General features: G+C 48.0%; 1 protein-coding gene across 2 annotated transcripts in view; it reads right to left on the minus strand.

Moving 5' to 3' along the window:
• The window catches only part of GTF3C1 (general transcription factor IIIC subunit 1), an 84,154-nt gene that overhangs the window by 18,543 nt on the left and 49,227 nt on the right, over window positions 1–16,384 (minus strand). For both annotated transcript variants that reach the window (XM_084882880.1, XM_084882881.1), the window contains 10 exons: window positions 15,392–15,667; window positions 15,009–15,154; window positions 8,433–8,530; window positions 7,834–7,930; window positions 7,543–7,720; window positions 4,324–4,474; window positions 3,803–3,938; window positions 3,287–3,374; window positions 2,965–3,153; window positions 1,190–1,347 (listed from right to left, as the gene is read on the minus strand). In XM_084882880.1, coding sequence (XP_084739006.1) covers window positions 1,190–1,347; window positions 2,965–3,153; window positions 3,287–3,374; window positions 3,803–3,938; window positions 4,324–4,474; window positions 7,543–7,720; window positions 7,834–7,930; window positions 8,433–8,530; window positions 15,009–15,154; window positions 15,392–15,667 — 1,517 coding nt within the window. The remainder of the gene's footprint in view (window positions 1–1,189; window positions 1,348–2,964; window positions 3,154–3,286; window positions 3,375–3,802; window positions 3,939–4,323; window positions 4,475–7,542; window positions 7,721–7,833; window positions 7,931–8,432; window positions 8,531–15,008; window positions 15,155–15,391; window positions 15,668–16,384) is intronic.

Raw genomic sequence — 16,384 nt, forward strand, 5'->3', positions numbered from 1 at the left:
TGGCTGAGAGCAGGCAGCACCAATGGGGCTCTGGGGATGCTGCCTCACCATCTACCTGGAAGTACTACTGCCTGCCAAAGCCCCTGGGTTGGACGATGGCAGAGCTCACTTTCCCGGTGGCTGCTGGGAACCAGCCTGATGGGACACTCGCCCGCCTGGATTGCTCTCCCATGCCTTGCTGCAAATGGGATCAGACACATGAGTGGTGAGACTGCTCTGGGGAACATGGCGAGGAGATCAGTGACATCAGAGGAAAGAGGGAGAGTTTGCTAGACAGAAAGCAAGTCCCTCCCGCCCACCGCGAATCCAGGGACACAGGCAGGTCTCCACGAGTGTGGGGATGTGGTGCGGAAGGCAGAGGAGTGAACCATGTGAAAGGTGGAGTCAGGTGAGGCCATTCCACACTTCTTGGTAAATAGACTGGACGGGCAGTGTGTGGCAGGCACCACGCTGAGGTTACAGCGATGGAAACAAATAAGTTTCTTTGCCTTGAGTAACTACCATCCCAGTGGGCCAGGAAGTGCCAGAGGCAACAGAGGCAGCATGAAAGTATATGTCCAAAATACATGTCCTGGCTGAGTGGCTCAGTTGGTTAGAGCACCATTCCAATACACCAAGGTTACGGGTCCAATCTCTAGTCGGGGGACACAAAAAACCAACCAATGAATGCATAAGTGGGTGACAACAAATCCACGTTTCTCTCTCCCTTCCTCTCTCTCTAAAACCAATCAATCAATAAAAAACTTTAAAAATGTGTCTGTCCCAGGGGCAGAGGGAGAGCACAACGACCACTCCTACCAGACAGGTTCAGTGAACCCTCCCATACATGAGAAGCCATTATTGAAAGAGGAACCAGCATTTTTCAGGCACATGAGGATGGGAGGAGCCGAACAGGAAAGGGTTGGTTAGATTCTTGATGAAGAGAGAACAGCTCTGGTCGGCTTTGCCTGCAGCCAGGCAAAGATTCGTATGAATTAGCCTAAGGCTGGAAAGAAATGTGCAAAAATGGGAGTGGTGCTAATTTGTAGGATTATGGGAAATGCTTTTCCCAGAGACCAGCTGGGATAGATGAGATGAGCGGCCCCATGGGCCACCAAGTTCCTGTGCGGGTCGGACAGGAAAGAGCTCCCTGAGAGGGAAAGCAAGCCAGCAGCGGGAGGCTGGGAGAGCGGGGACGGTGGCCGAGTACCTTGGTGTTGAGGATGTTGCTGGCAATGCGGCAGAGCATGAGCAGCCCGTCTTCCTGCATGGACCACGTGACCCGCAGCCGGGTCATCCTCTTCAGGGCGCTCTGGTCGGCCTCGTCATGGTAGCGCAGACTTTTGCTTTTTTCTTCTTGGAGCTCTTCTAAGGATACAAGGGGAGAAGGGAGTGAGCCTAGAACAACTGGTGTGGAGCTGTCACTCTGGAGAGGGGAAGGTCTGCCCCACTGGCAAGACATGACCAAGGATATCAGTTATCGGAATCTCAGTGTGCTCGGAGGCTATATCACTAACTACAAAAGACGCAGCCCCTCCCGATAGTTTTTTCACCATTTCTCTTTGGTGGAATTTCATGGTGACAGCTGGGCATCCTGAATGCAGCCTCCTATCTGCCGATCTCTAAGCCTCCCTACTGTGGAGCTAAGCCCTTTAAGGCACGGCACCTCCACAGAAGCTCAGGGCACGCCTGACAAACGAGTGGAACCCCACCGTTCTGCTGCTCTGTGACCTCAGAGATGTGTGAACTCTGGTGCATGTGGAGACAAGGCCCATCCTGCAGGGCTACCTTGAGGACCGAACAAGACGGAAACATCTAGTGTTGCACCTGGCACAATGGAGCTACTAAATAAAGAATAACAGTGCTAACAGGATGGAATATTTAATATGGGCCAGACACTGACTTAAGCTTTTTACATATATGAATACTTTGCAACAACCCTATGGGGCAGATATAGTTATTATCCCGAGTCTGTAGTTGAGGAATCTGATATAGCAACTTGCCCAAAGTCACACAACTAAGTAGCAGACCAAGGATTTGAACTTGAGCGCATAACCACAGGGTCTTCCAAGGTCTTCTCCTCTTGGGGGAGATACTGATGACAGTATCTGCCATATGCTACTGCCAATTCCAAAAGACTGTGTCGTGATCTTCCAAATTAAGGCAGAAGAAAAGCAGGGTGGGAAAATTTGGATTCAAAGCAATAACACTTTTGCCTTGTAATGAATTCAGGTCTTTGTGAGCAAGCTCATCTGAACATATCGGGATGGGCGACACTGAGCGGCCACTTCAACTGATACAGGCTGTTTGTTATAAACACCGGCCAAAGCAACCACCAAAAGCAGGCTCCTGTTTCAACATTGTTTTCACCTGAAATTGCTAGCCATCAGATCATTGCTAAACACACAGACCACCTGGGTGACAGACAGACAGACCCTCCTCCTCACTGCCCTCCTTCACTGTAAACACTGCCCAGAGGAAGGAGCCGAAGTGCAGGCCAAGGGGACACACAGAGCTTCCGGAGCTCCGAAGACACTGCAGCCTTCCAGGCCCCGTCTTTCCTAATTTAAATGGACAAGCCTTAGACTTCGGCATGATTAGCATAAATGCAGATATCAAAAGGTAAGCCAAAAGAATAATAGGATTTTAGCTGGTTATGATGAAGATTTTGCTACGAACTTTTGCTAAGGTTTTTTTTTTTTTTTCCGGTTGAGATGAAATCAGAATTTTTACTGAGGCAATCACTAAGAGAAAAGGCTCGTACAATACAGAGAAAGTAGGGGCAGCATGAAGGAAATTCCAGATCTCTGTCTGGCAGCTGGATTGGGAAAATAGGGCAATCACAGAGTGAGCACTATAAATTGAGGGCAAATGGAAACCCAAGTCTGAGGGCAGAGCTCAGGCGCAGCTGCGCCAGCCCGCTGCACGTCTGAGCCTGACTGTGCAAAGACAAGGCCTAGCAAACACAAATGACCGTCATATAACCTTTCTTCTTCCTCTTCATCTTCTTTCCAGGGTCCTTCTTCAGCCGCTTCCGTTTCTGGTTCTTGCCACCTCTCACCCTCTGGTTCCTGTCCAGCACAGGCTCTTGGTCAATCTCAAACTGCTCGTCTTGGTCAACACAGAGCTCGGACCCTGCTCTGGCTTCTCCCCAGATGTCCAACCTGCTGTTGCCTAGAAGTAATCACAGGAGACGAGCATTTCAAGATGAGCTCTGCAAAGGCCAGAAGCCAAATGAAACACGCGGCGGCCATGCTGGCCCTGGGCTGGTACCATGTCTGTTCTGGGCGGAACTGCGCACACGTACCTCCAGCACCGAGGGGCAGCGTGCGCTTGGTCAGAAAAGACTGGAGCCTCACGGTGAGCCCGTTCTCTGCAGCGGCAGCGGCGCTCTCCTGCAAGGCAAGTGCGACACTGGAACAAAGCATGCGGTTTCATGACCCCAGGAGCCGAGCCACAAAGGCAAGGAGTGCGAGTGTGTGACCGAGAAGCCGAGGACGGCTGTGCAGTGCCTGCCGGGAGGCTGGCAGGGGTATTGCAGGACATGGATCTCCTGTCCAGCCACTTCCTAACTGCACACGCACCCCTCTTGTATGAGTTTTGTTTCTCAGACTTTCTGGTCCTCCTTTAACTGTCCACATCCCAGAATAAGTTAGAATCAGCTAAGAAAAACACTCCAGGCTATCGAAACACATGGAAGTAAATATTTGTGCCTCTGGTCACTTATTCAGGAACTGAGAGCTGGGAAAGGGACAGAGGATGTGCGGTGCTGGCAGCCCAGGGGTGGTGGCCGGGATGTGGGCACCCATTCCTCAAAGCCCACCTTTTTGGCCCTGTTGATGATATAGCTGGTCCAGATCCAGTTGCGCTTTAGGTGTCCATAGAAACTGGAATCGAGCCCAGCGGCTCCCAGCCCATCCCCGGGGATCAAACCTTCATCCACTATCTCACGGCTGCCCCTGAGATGGGAGAGAGAGAGAAAGAGTGATCCTCAAAACTGGAGAGTCCGAGGAGCAGGAGGGGATTTCCCACAACTAGCTTTTACCTCCCCAGAAAAACACCTGACAGAATTGAAGAACTTGTTAAAACCCCAACATTTTAGGTAAAAATCCCAAGTTTTGAATTTTTGGCAATTGAGTCATTTTATTTTTTTAAACAATGTGTGAGCTAACTAGAGTATGGCCGGGACCAGAAATGGCTGGCAGCCACCAGTCTGCAGCAGCCGCATTGATGACTCAGGCACTGCTGGTCTGACAGCTGAAGCCCAACATGGAGCCAGAGCCTGAGGGATGACACTGCCTGACCCTGCGCGTGGGGACGGCGCGCCGAGGGGCGGGGACGCACGTGGTGTACTCCATCATGGCACACTTGCGCTCCAGGTTGTGCTTGTGGATGGCGCTCTCCTGCTCCTTCTGCTCCTTCTGCAGACTGTCCTTGTCATCTCCGCCCTGGTCTGGGTTGCTGTCCTTCCTGTTCCGCGGGTGGCGCACCACACCTGGAAAACCAAACAAGCCCCACTGAGGCCACCCTCCTGCTGTGGTGCTGGTGGCCACCGTGCGCTGCTGGGTGGCCAGAGAACGGATTCCCTTTCTGAGACTAGGGTCCCCCAAACAGAGAAGGTACGAAATGCCTGTAACAGGTGCCAGAGGAAGCTGGAGGGAGAGTTAAACACTGAGGAGGACAGAGAAAAGGGCCTGCACTCTGGCTGAACGCCATTAAGGTGGGTGGGCAAGTAGGTGACCAAAGAACACAGTAGGCTCGGGGACTTACGAGCAGAACCATATGCCTTCCCCACGGGGGGCCCATGGACATGCTGTGTGCCAGCAGAGAAAGCAGTAAATGAAAATGACCGCACTTGGCTGTGGCTGTGGGATCAGGGTCAGCAGGGACTAAACAGATAGCTGGATATGGCATCAGTTTCCCTGAGACAGCCAGGAGCAGCCACTTGTTTCCTGAGTGTCCCAGAGGGGCATTCATTCAGTGGAGCAATTACATTCAGTTATCCTATATAATAAAAGACTAATATGCAAATTGACCAAACAGCAGAACGACCAGTGGAAAAACTAATTAAAATAACATGCACTGACCACCAGGGGGCAGATGCTCAACACAGGAGCTGCTCCCAGCTGGCAGGCCCTAGCCCAGCCAAGGCAGGTGCCAGCCAGGGCTCCCTGATTGCCCTGCCAGTCACCTTCTGCAGAGGGAGGCAATGAGTGGTGGCAGCAGGGGGCAGGCCTGGCAAGTGGCCAATTGCCCCACTGGTCGTCCCACAGATTGGCTCTGATCACCAGCAAGGTCTACCCATCACGCATTTCTTGCACTGGGCCTCTAGTTCCACAATAAAGAAGATTGCATTTCTTATAAGAAAACATAAATTACTACTCAAACTGTTGCTTGAATAGGGCAAGGGAAGGTGATGATAATTTGCAGACTGTCAAAGACCTTCTCTTAACATGCTCATCTGGAGACCTTGGCCCGGGTGAGGGAAGGGGCGGTGGCGAGAGGCCATGGCCCCCACCTCTCAGCCAACTTTACTGAGACATCTGGGTGAAGCTTCGCCTCTGCCCAGAAGGTGGTGGTGGTATTCCCAGTTTAGAAACGAAGACACTGAAACACAGTCCCCTAAAGTCAGGAGGTGAAAAAGAGCTTGTCAGAGGTCATGCATTTGAATGGACACTTGAACCTTCAGGGACTTAAGGTGATGCTTCTGTGCACCACAGCTGCTTGCTAGGAATGCAGGTTTAGGCCAGCCCAGGTCTGCCGAGTCCAAACCTCTGCACGGGTCCCAGGAACCTCCACTCCAGGCTCCCGGGCGCTGCTGCGCACATTTGTGTCTGGAGCCCCTGCTCTAAAGGATGCTCATGTCTTTTATACGGTGCTTTCCCCTCATCTTCGGGGAACCCCTCAAATATTCGCTAAATGACAAGACAATCAAGGTCTGATTAATGGATTCAATAAGCCGCCCACATTTCTGCTCCCAAACACTAAAAGGGATGGATGGAAATTCACCAACTGTTAAGCCTGAAAATCTTTGGTGCAAATAACACTGGCTCACAAATTTTCATCCAGGTATAAAATGCAGGGGAATTAGATAACTTTTAAAATATGAAATAGTAAAAGCCTAGCTCACTAGTGAATGCCAGAGGAGTCTGTGACACACACTGTCCTAAAATTTGTCTAGACCCAATAAAGGCTCTAAATACAAGTGCTCATTGTGCTGTTGACCCTGAACAATTCCACTAAACCAGTATGTAATCCTTGCTGTGCAAAAACCAGCGAGTAACACTGATCTGCGGCTCTGAGGCAGGAGAAAGAGGATCAGATGTCTCCGCGTGCACCCGATGCCCATCCTTGTTCTCCTGGTAGAACTGGCAAGAAAAGACCAGCTGAAAACGGGCCTCGAGGCAAGCACGCTGGGCTGCAGGGAGGCTCTCCAGCTCCCACACGCCCTCCAGCCGCTCGATAAACATTTACGGGAGTCACTGTGTACCAGGCCCTGAGAGACACCATGGGATGCAAGCCAATGGCCTGTGCTCCATGGGGAATCCAGAGGGAAATAAGACGGTGACAGTGAAGGTGCAGGGAGGGCTTTCTCGAAGAGGAGACATGTGAAACAGGACTGGCCACCTGCGAGGCCAGCAGGGGCTTGAGGACATTCTGGAGAGGAAAACAATGAGAGCAAAGGCCCCACCCAAAGCCCGACTCACCCACCGGCAAGCTTGCCAGTTCCTCCTCTCAGCCTCCCCCATCGGCCCCTCCATCACCGGCACAGTGCGCATCTCTCTGGGGCATGAGTCACAGCTCAACTGGCCTTTCTCCTTCTACTCCCGTCCCGTCTGTTCTCCAGGGCAAGCACTGAGAGGCTGGATTACAACCACCACCATCTTCTTGTTTTTAGAACACATCCAACTACCGTGTTCTGCATGGCCCCAGAGTATGCCTCCTGCCCACTTCCCAATCTCAGCTGCCACGCTCCTTCCCACCGCGCTGGCCTTTTCTGTCTCTCCAACCACACTTGGGGCCTTTGCACTTGCTGCTTCTGTGCCTAAAATGTTGTCCCCCAGTTCTGGACACAGCTAGCTCACCCTCAAATGTCTCCTCAGAAAGGCTGCCTCTGACCATTCCTTCAAATGCCCTTAGCTCCTCACCCTGTGTATTTCCTCCCTGGCACTCATCACCCTCTGTGTGTGTGTGTGTGTGTGTGTGTGTGTGTGTGTGTGTGTGTGTTTCTCCCCAAGAATGAAGCCTCACGAAGGCAGAGACAAGGTGTGTTTTCATTGCTTGTGGCCAGGTACAGGAAATGCACGCTGAGGTGTTCATACCTACTGAATCAACATATATGTAAAGACCAAGAGGAGCTGCTTGGACTGAATGGGGAGTGGGGGCTGGCATACCTCCCACTCAAGGCCTGCTACACTGCTTTCTGAGGGAGCCCCAAGGACACCATGGGCCTCGGGGAGCAGCCTGGAAGCCACGAGGCATCATCTTGCCCTCTCCAGCTCTAACTCCAGTTGTTCCACAGCAAGAGGGGGAAACAGTGAGGACCACAAAGACAGGTGGTACCTAAAGGGGTGTTGAGGCAGACGCACTGCAGATCAAACCAGTAGTTTTCCACATCCTGCATTGAATTCAAGACATAAAAACGCCTTTCAAAGGGCCGGCTGCTTTGGGCAAGGTGGTAGTGTGGGTCACACATGGTGGTATCAACGATAGCCGCGTTCTTCTTCAAGAAAATGAAGATCTGCAAGGCAGGCAGGGATGGGGCGGGAGAGACCGCAGAATCAGCCTCAGGAGAGCCGTCTGCAAACTGCTTAACAGTCAGGACCACTTCAATCTGGGCTTGAAAGATGTTACCTGATCTTTATCCTGAAACTTTTCTGTGGGACCAAACTGCAGCAGCCCCATGTAGCACAGCCTCTGCAGGCTCTCCAACACTGAAAAGATGTATCGTCTGGAAAACAGGGGAGGAGCAGGGTCCAATCACACCACACGCTGCCTGTGGTCAGGGGCTCTGCATCTGGGGCGAGGAGGGCACCTCTCTTACTCTCCTCTTCTGCCTGGTGGGACCTGGAGGACTGGCCTTGGGCCTGCACAGTACCGGAGCCCAGAACTGCCCTTCCCACACCCAACAAGGGCAATAGAGCATCAACTCTACACTAAGTTTTGGGTTAGAAAGTAAAAGTAACAAAAGACAAAACCACATTAAGGCTTGCAGACTCCATCAGCAGACTTTACATTAAAAGAACCTTGAAATCAAGTATAAAATGTGCCAGCACGCTTTTCACTTGCCCGGGCTTTAGAAGGCTCACAGGTGGCTGAATTCATGAAAACCTCAGATCTCTACAAACAGGAAGGCAGAAACCTTTCCTCTGCCTGGTTGGAGAGTAGTCAGCCCCTCACTTCCAGGGGAGTGCAGGGACCCTCGGCCACGCTACGCAGTTCCAGGGACTCACCTCTTGTACAGGAGCTGCTGCCGGATAGGCCTGGGGAGAAAGCGGATCAGCGTGTGCTGCTTCAGAGGGTCATTCAGGAATTCATCCAGGTTGTCCACCTATAAGGTGATGTAGAGTTCAGCTCAATCTCAAAACCAGAATTGTGGAAAAACATTTACAACTATTTTCTTTAATCTTTTAAAATTAATTTTAGAGAGAGAGGAAAGGGAAGGGAGAGAAAGACAGAAACACCGCTGAGAGAAAATATCGATTGGCTGCCTCTTGCATGCCCTTCACTGGGGATTGAGCCTGCAACCCAGGCATGTGTCCTGACCAGGAATTGAACCAGCAACCTCTTGGTGCATGGGTTGATGTTCAAACACTGAGCAACATCAGCTGGGCAAAACTCACCACTATTTTCTGCTCTGCAGCCTCTCTGAACCTGCCTGTCAGCCCTATGGTGATGGTGCCTCCTCCTTCCTGCCTCCCCCAAACCTCCCACATCTCTGCTTTCAATCATGTTAGCCCTCCTTTCCAGCCCATCTGCCACACTGCCCTCATATACTGCAGGTGGGCAATCAAATTGCTAAAATGCTTCCAGGGGATTATGTGGGAATATACTCCTTTATATTTTAAAAACAGATGAAGATGGCAGCACAGCTAAATGCAGTACTTGGGAACTCTCACAAGCACATCAAAATTACAACTAAACTACAAAACAAAACAAAACAAAACAAAACAAAACAACAACAACAACAACAAAAAACCACCATTCAGAACTGCCTGAAATCCAGCTGAACAAAAGCCCTGCAACTAAGGATTTAAAGAAGGAGCCACAGTGAGACTGATAGGAAGGGCAGAGATGTGGAACAGCTGGTCTCACACACGTGTGGTACGGAGGGATGTCTCAGCCTGTGGAGGTTTGAGGAGCGAGAGGTCCCAGCCCCACACCATGCCCCCCAGCCTAGGGTTCCAGTGTCAGGAAAGTAGCCCCCATACTTCTGGCTGTAAAAGCCAGCGGGGACTGTGCTAAGTAAGACGAAGGGCTGCTGGAGTCCCAGGGAGTTCCTCTTAAAGGGCCCACAGAGACTTTCTTGGACACATGTGCTCTAAGCTCTAGCACTGGAGCAATAGATGGAAAGGCACCAGGGATATACAGGGTGGAACTGAACTGATTGGCATCAAGATGAGAACTGCGAGGGCACCTTTCTGCCAGGCAGAAGTGCTGGCAGAGGCCATTGTTCCTTTGCTGAGCTCTCTATCCCACAAAGCCAGCAGGCTGGGCTCCATATTTGAGTTTCCATCAATCTGGCTAACACTGTTCATCCTGCTCTGGTGATTCCCTGAGACCCAGCCTCATTCAACTGTGGGCCCACCCAAGCTGTTTCCAGTGGCTTTTCCACACGAATGGCCCTTCTTGGCTCACACTTCACTTTCCTAAAATCTCTAAACAAGCAGCATTTGGCCTCAGCATGCTGCATGCCTGTACCTCTCACTAAGTGGCCCCAAGCCTAGCACTAGTGGCAGCCAGCCTTGGTTTGCAGCGTGGCCTCTCCAAGCCCAGCACAAGGAGTAGCCATCTGAAGATTGCTCTGTAGCTCATGGGGTGGGGGCAAGGCACAGGTAGCAGCTGACCTTGGCCTGAATCTTCCAGGAGGCCCCAGAGCCAGTGCACCCGCTTCGGACTATGTCCAAACACCACCCAACTACTTTCCTAAGAGACACGCTCAAGGGGCAGACACAGCAGGCACCAGAGCCCTGCTGCGGAAGTAAGTCCTGCTTTGTGGGACTGGCTTCTGCACAGCTGTTCCTCCAGGGGGGTCACAGCTCATCCTCATAGCCATTGACCTGGGGTAATTCGCTCCTATTGAGGTGCCAACAGCAATCATAGCTTCCACAGGAAGGTGCACACAGCCCACAGAGGTCGGGGCGCGCGCATGTGAAGTGCCCAGCTCGGGTGATTGGGGTTAGGGGGGTGGGGAGGCTGTGCCACTGGATTCTATAGGGTACCTACCACACAAGGCCATTTTACAGAGCCTGGGAGCAGTAGCAGCTCTACCTAATACAGAGAAACAAACACAGGGAGACAGCTAAAATCAGGAAGCAAAGAAACAGACCCCAATTGAAAGAAGAGAACTAAACTCCAGAAAAAGAACTAAACTAACTGGAGACAAGCAATCTACTAGACGCAGAGTTCAAACACTGGTTATAAGCATGCATATGAACTTAGTGAGAACAAAAACAAAGAGAGAGGAAATATAAAAGCAAAGACAGAAAACAAAAAGGAACCGGCCAGAAATGAAGAATACTTTAACGGAAGTAAAAAATACATTACAGGGAATCAACAGTAGAGTAGATGAAACAGAGATGTGAAAGATAAGAAAGCAGAAAACACCCAATCAGAACAGCAGAATGAAAATGAGAATCCAAAGCCCTAGTTGGTTTGGCTCAGTGGATAGAGCACCAGACTGCGGACCCGATGGTCCCAGGTTCAATTCAGGTCAAGGGCACATACCTCGGTTGCAGGCCCTGGTTGGGGCACGTACAAGAAGGCAACTTATCAATGAGTTTCTAGCACATTGATATTTCTCTCTCTCTAAAAATCAATGAAAAAATATCCTCCGGTGAAGATTAAAAAAGGGAAAAAGAGAATCCACAAAAATGAGGATAGTTTAAGGAGTCTCTAGGGCAGTGGTTCTCAACCTTTCTAATGCCGAGACCCTTTAATAATACAGTTGCTCATGTTGTGGTGACCCCCAACCATAAAATTACTTTTGTTGCTACTTCATAACTGTAATTTTGCTACTGCTATGAATCATAATGTAAATATCTGTGTTTTCCAATAGTCTTAGGCAACCCTGCTAGTGGTTCTCAACCTGTGGGTCATGAACCAGAGACCCTTCAGTCTGCACGCTGACACTCTCTCCACAGAGCCAAACCAGCAAGGGCTTTATTTTTAAATATCATTTATTAATTTTTAGAGATAGAGGAAAGGAGAGGGATAGAGAGAGAGAAATATCAATGGGAGAGGAACATCATTGACATAGCAACCTGGGCATGTGCCCTGACCAGGAATTGAACTAGTAATTTCTTGGCTCCTGGGTCAACACTCAACCGGTGAGTCAACAATTTAAGTGTTCCAATAAAAAGACATTTGGAGGCTGAATGGGTAACAAAACAAGACCCTTATATATGCTGTCTACTAGAAACTAAATTCACATAGAAAGACACAAACTAAAAGGGATGGAAAAAGGTATTTCATGAAAATAGAAACAAACAAAAACCCAAAAAGCTGGAGTAGCAATAAATCCACTAGACAAAACAGACTTTATCACAGACAACAGTATGGTGATTGCCAGAGGGAAAGGGGTTGGGAGAAGGTACAAAAAGAGGGGATAAATGGTGATGGAATGGACTAGACTTGGGGTAGTAAACACACAATATACAGGTGATGTATTCTAGGATTATACACCTGAAATCTATATCATTTGATTAACCAATGACACTCCAATAAATTCAATTAAAAAATCATTGACTTGTAAAAAAACAAAATAAAGGCTATATAACATGAGAAAAGAAGGACCCAGCAATTCCACTTCTGCATATTTATCTGAAGAAACTCAAAACAATAAACCAAAAAGACATAAGCATCCATATGTTCACTGCAGCATTATTTAACCAAATATGAAAGCAACCTAAGTTTCCATCAATAGATAAATGGGTAAAGAAGTACACATACATAATGGAATACCCAGCCATAAAAAAGCATGAAATCTTGCCGTCTACGACAACATGGATGGACATAGAGAGTATTGTGCTGAGTGAAATAAGTCAGACAGAGGAAGACAAATACCATATCATGGATTGGTAGAATCAACATCATCAAAATGTCCATACTTCCTAAAGCAATCTATAGGTTCAATGCACTCTCCATTAGAATACCAACGGCATATTTCACTGACCTAGAAAGAACTCTCCAAAAGTTCATTTGGAACAATAAAAGACCCCGAATAGCCACAGCAATCCTGAGAAAGAAGAGTAAAGTAGGAGGGATCTCAATATCAGACTTCAAACTATATTACAAAGCCACTGTTCTCAAAACAGCCTGGTACTGGCACAAGAACAGACATATAGATCAATGGAATAGAATCGAGAACCCAGATATCAACCCAAATCAATATGCTCAATTAATATTTGACAAAGGAGGCACGAATATACAATGGAGTCAAGATAGTTTCTTCAATAAATGGTGTTGGGAAAATTGGACAGACACATGCAAAAGAATGAAACTAGATCACAAACTTACACCATTCACAAAAATAAACTCAAAATGGATACAGGACTTAAACATCAGACGGGAAACCATAAAAATACTAGAAGCATCCACAGGCAGCAAAATCTCAGACGTATGCCAAAAGAACTTCTTCACTGATACTGCCCCTAGAGCAATGGAAGCTAAAGAGAAAATAAACAAATGGGACTACATCAAAATAAAAAGCTTTTTTTTACGGCAAAAGAAACCATCAACAAAACAACAAGAAAGCCCACGGTTTGGGAGAACATATTTGCAAATAATACCACTGATAAAGGTTTAATCTCCAACATTTACAGACAGCTTATACAACTAAATAAAAGGAAGATGAATGATCCAATTAAAAAATGGGCAATGGACCTAAATAGAATATTTTCAAAAGAAGACAGAAGGAAGACCAAAAGGCACATGAAAACATGCTCAAAGTCAATAATTGTCCGAGAGATGCAAATCAAAACAACAATGGGGTACCATCTCACACCTGTCAGAATGGCCAACATCAACAAATCAACAAACGACAAGTGTTGGCGAGGTTGCGGAGAAAAAGGAACCCTCGTGCACTGCTGGTGGGAATGCAGACTGGTGCAACCACTGTGGAGAACAGTATGGAGCTTCCTCAAAAAACTGAAAATGGAACTCCCATTTGACCCAGTAATCCCACTTCTAGGAATATATCCCAAGAAACTAGAAACACCAATCAGAAAGGATATATGCACCCCTATGTTCATAGCAGCACAATCTACAATAGCCAGAATTTGGAAACAGCCTAGGTGCCCATCAGCAGATGATTGGATCCAAAAACTATGGTACATCTACACAATGGAATACTATGCTGCCATAAAAAAGAAGGAATTCTCATCATTTGCAGCAACCTGGATGGAATTGGAGAACATCATGCTGAGTGAAATGAGCCAATCAATGAAAGAGAAACACCACATGACCTCACTCATTTGTGGATGATCAAGAACATTATAAATTGATGAATCAAGAGACAGATATAGAGACAGTAAAGCAACAGGCAGACTGTCAAATTACAGTGGGGAGGGGAGGAAGATCTGGGGGAGATAATAGATCAACCAAAGGACTTGTGTACATGCATATAAGTACAACCAATGGACATAAAACTCTGGGGAGGAAGGGTATGTATGGGAGGGAGGGAGGGGGGCAAAAAAAAAAAATCAATAAAATATATTAAAAAAAAAAGAAAAAATAGAAAAACATAATGAACAAAATAAAAATGCCATTTAGTCTCACAAAAAAACAAACAAACAAACAAACAAAAAAACAAATACCATATGATTCCACTTATATGTGGACAACCAAACAACCAGAACGGAAACAGAACATTCTGACAGCTGTCAGATGGGAGGAGGTTGGGGAGCTGGGTGAAGGGATCAGAAGTAAAAATTGATAGTTACAGAAAAGTCAGGGAGATGTAAAGTACAGCATAACCAATACCGTCAATAATATTGCAATAACTATGGATTGTGATGGGTAGGTACTAGATCTATTGGGATGATCACTTAGTAAGTTATATTAAGAAGAGAAGAAGAATGCTGATTTCCCTGGAAGCCAGTGATTCCATTTCTGTTCTTACCATAAAAGAAACCTTGGAACTTCCCAAGAATATGTCTACCAAAAGGTATTATCACCTGCCATTTGTAAAAACAAGAAACTAGAGCTTAAATGTCTAAGAACAGAGGACTCATGAAATGAATTAGGGTATGTGCATAAGAAGGAATATTATGAATTTACTTAATATCAAGTTAAAACTCAATGATGTGGAAAACATAATATATTGCTCAGTGGAAAAACAAACATAATAGAGTAAATATAGTATAGTCTCAAAAAAACACACAAATGGGAGATCTAATATACACATATACATGCATATACACACAAACATGGCATAGGATAAAAAGACTAGGAGAAAATATACCAAAGTCACTAGTTGTCTGAGTGATGGATAGAAGTTATGGGTAACTTCTATTTCCTTCTTTTTCTGTATAAACCAAATTTCTATATGCATATTGTATTGTTACACCATGATATTTGTCTGTGTTATGGCTGATCTATCTAGAAGAACAAGTCTTTGACTTTTACCAACAAACCATCCATCCAATCTCATTTCTCTCCATCTACCCAATCAACCATCCATCCATCCATCCATCTATCCATCCAGACAACTGCAAGTCTTGAGCATTTTTGCTTGACCAGGTGAGTATGTGCCCTCCGGCCTGGAGCTGAGGGACGAGCCCCTGTGATAGCTTGGGAGTTGCCAGTACCTTGTAGCTGACTTGCACAACCTGGATAAAGATGGAGAGGGGCAGGCAGAGGAGAATGTCGCTGACAAGAGCCCAGCCGAAGCCGAAGTCCCTGTAGATTGGAATGGGGGGGACGTAGCGTGTCCACGAGGCTTCCTCCACATACACTACGAGAAAACCAGAGACAGGGTCCAAGTCACGATGGTGATACCACCTCCCAGTAGGTCTTGGTTCTCTCTAACCACAAACATGAGAAGATCTACCTGCCAGGCAGAAAGCAGAGGTTCAGAAAGTTTGTATCAGGGCAGTGTAGATAGTCTGCCAGTTCAGACCACAAGAGTAAGAAACCATCATGGACTCCCCCTTTGGGTCCCGCTGCTGCTGGCCTGCCCTGGTCATCTCACCTTTCTCTGAGGGAAGCTCCACTTCAGCCTCCACGACTTCTCCATCTTGGCTGTCACTCGGTGGGGCATCAAAGGAGGCCTCCAAGTCTTTCCCGGAGGAGGGCGGGGCTCCGGGCCTGCCTGGCTCCTGCTTTCCCGTTCTTTCGCTGCTGAGGCCCTGCTTCTCTTCCGTGTCGCCGGCAGGGTGCCCGTAGATCACGTACCACAGAAACCTGTGGATCACCCGCAGGCGAGCCATTTTGGGCAGAAATCCTATAGATCGCCCAAGTCCAGGAACTGAGGCAAGAAAGGGGGAAGGCAGTGCTTGAAAAGCTCCAGATTCAAATCAGTTCAATCCCCTAAAAAACTGTTGTTGCCACTATGTCTCAGGTGCCATAGAGACAGAAAACGTTCTTACTCTCGTGGAAGTTTCTAGTGGGAAAGGGCAGACAATACCAAAATCCTGAAATAAGACATCAGATGGAAATAGCTGGTGTAGAAATTAAGGCGAGGAAGGGATGGGGTGAGGCCTTGAGGAAGTCCACAGTCCATACAGAGAACTGGGCCATACAACCCAGGGTAATGCAAGGTGCCTGGCACATTCGGGAAGGGCCACAGGCTGGAATGACAGGGTGGAGCGAGGAAGGAGAGCCCAGGAGGTTAAGCCAGAGTGGAATGGAAGGCCCGACATAGAACTCTTGTCTTAATGGGGGTTCTGCAAAATCTAGGTTCTTTTAAAGCAGCTTATTTCTTTGTTGATACAAACAGTGTTCCCTAGCTTTCCCCAGCAAGAGGGACCAGGTGAGTCAGGGAGAGAAAGGAGCAGGGAGGTAAGGACAGTGAGCAGAGGCCCCTCCTCCCGGCGAGCCTCGCCCATCTGCTCAGGTGCATGTGCTGTGCGGCTGCACACACAGGTGCTCGTGTTTCCTCTCCGTCTGCACTCTCTGACTGAAACCTGGAGAGGAAAGGCCGCGCTGTGTGACTGCAGCCTTCGGAAAAGGAAGCCACGCAGGT

The sequence above is a fragment of the Pipistrellus hanaki genome (genome assembly GCF_964339955.1).
Source record: "Pipistrellus hanaki genome assembly, chromosome: 4".
NCBI classification, from domain to species: domain Eukaryota; kingdom Metazoa; phylum Chordata; class Mammalia; order Chiroptera; family Vespertilionidae; genus Pipistrellus; species Pipistrellus hanaki.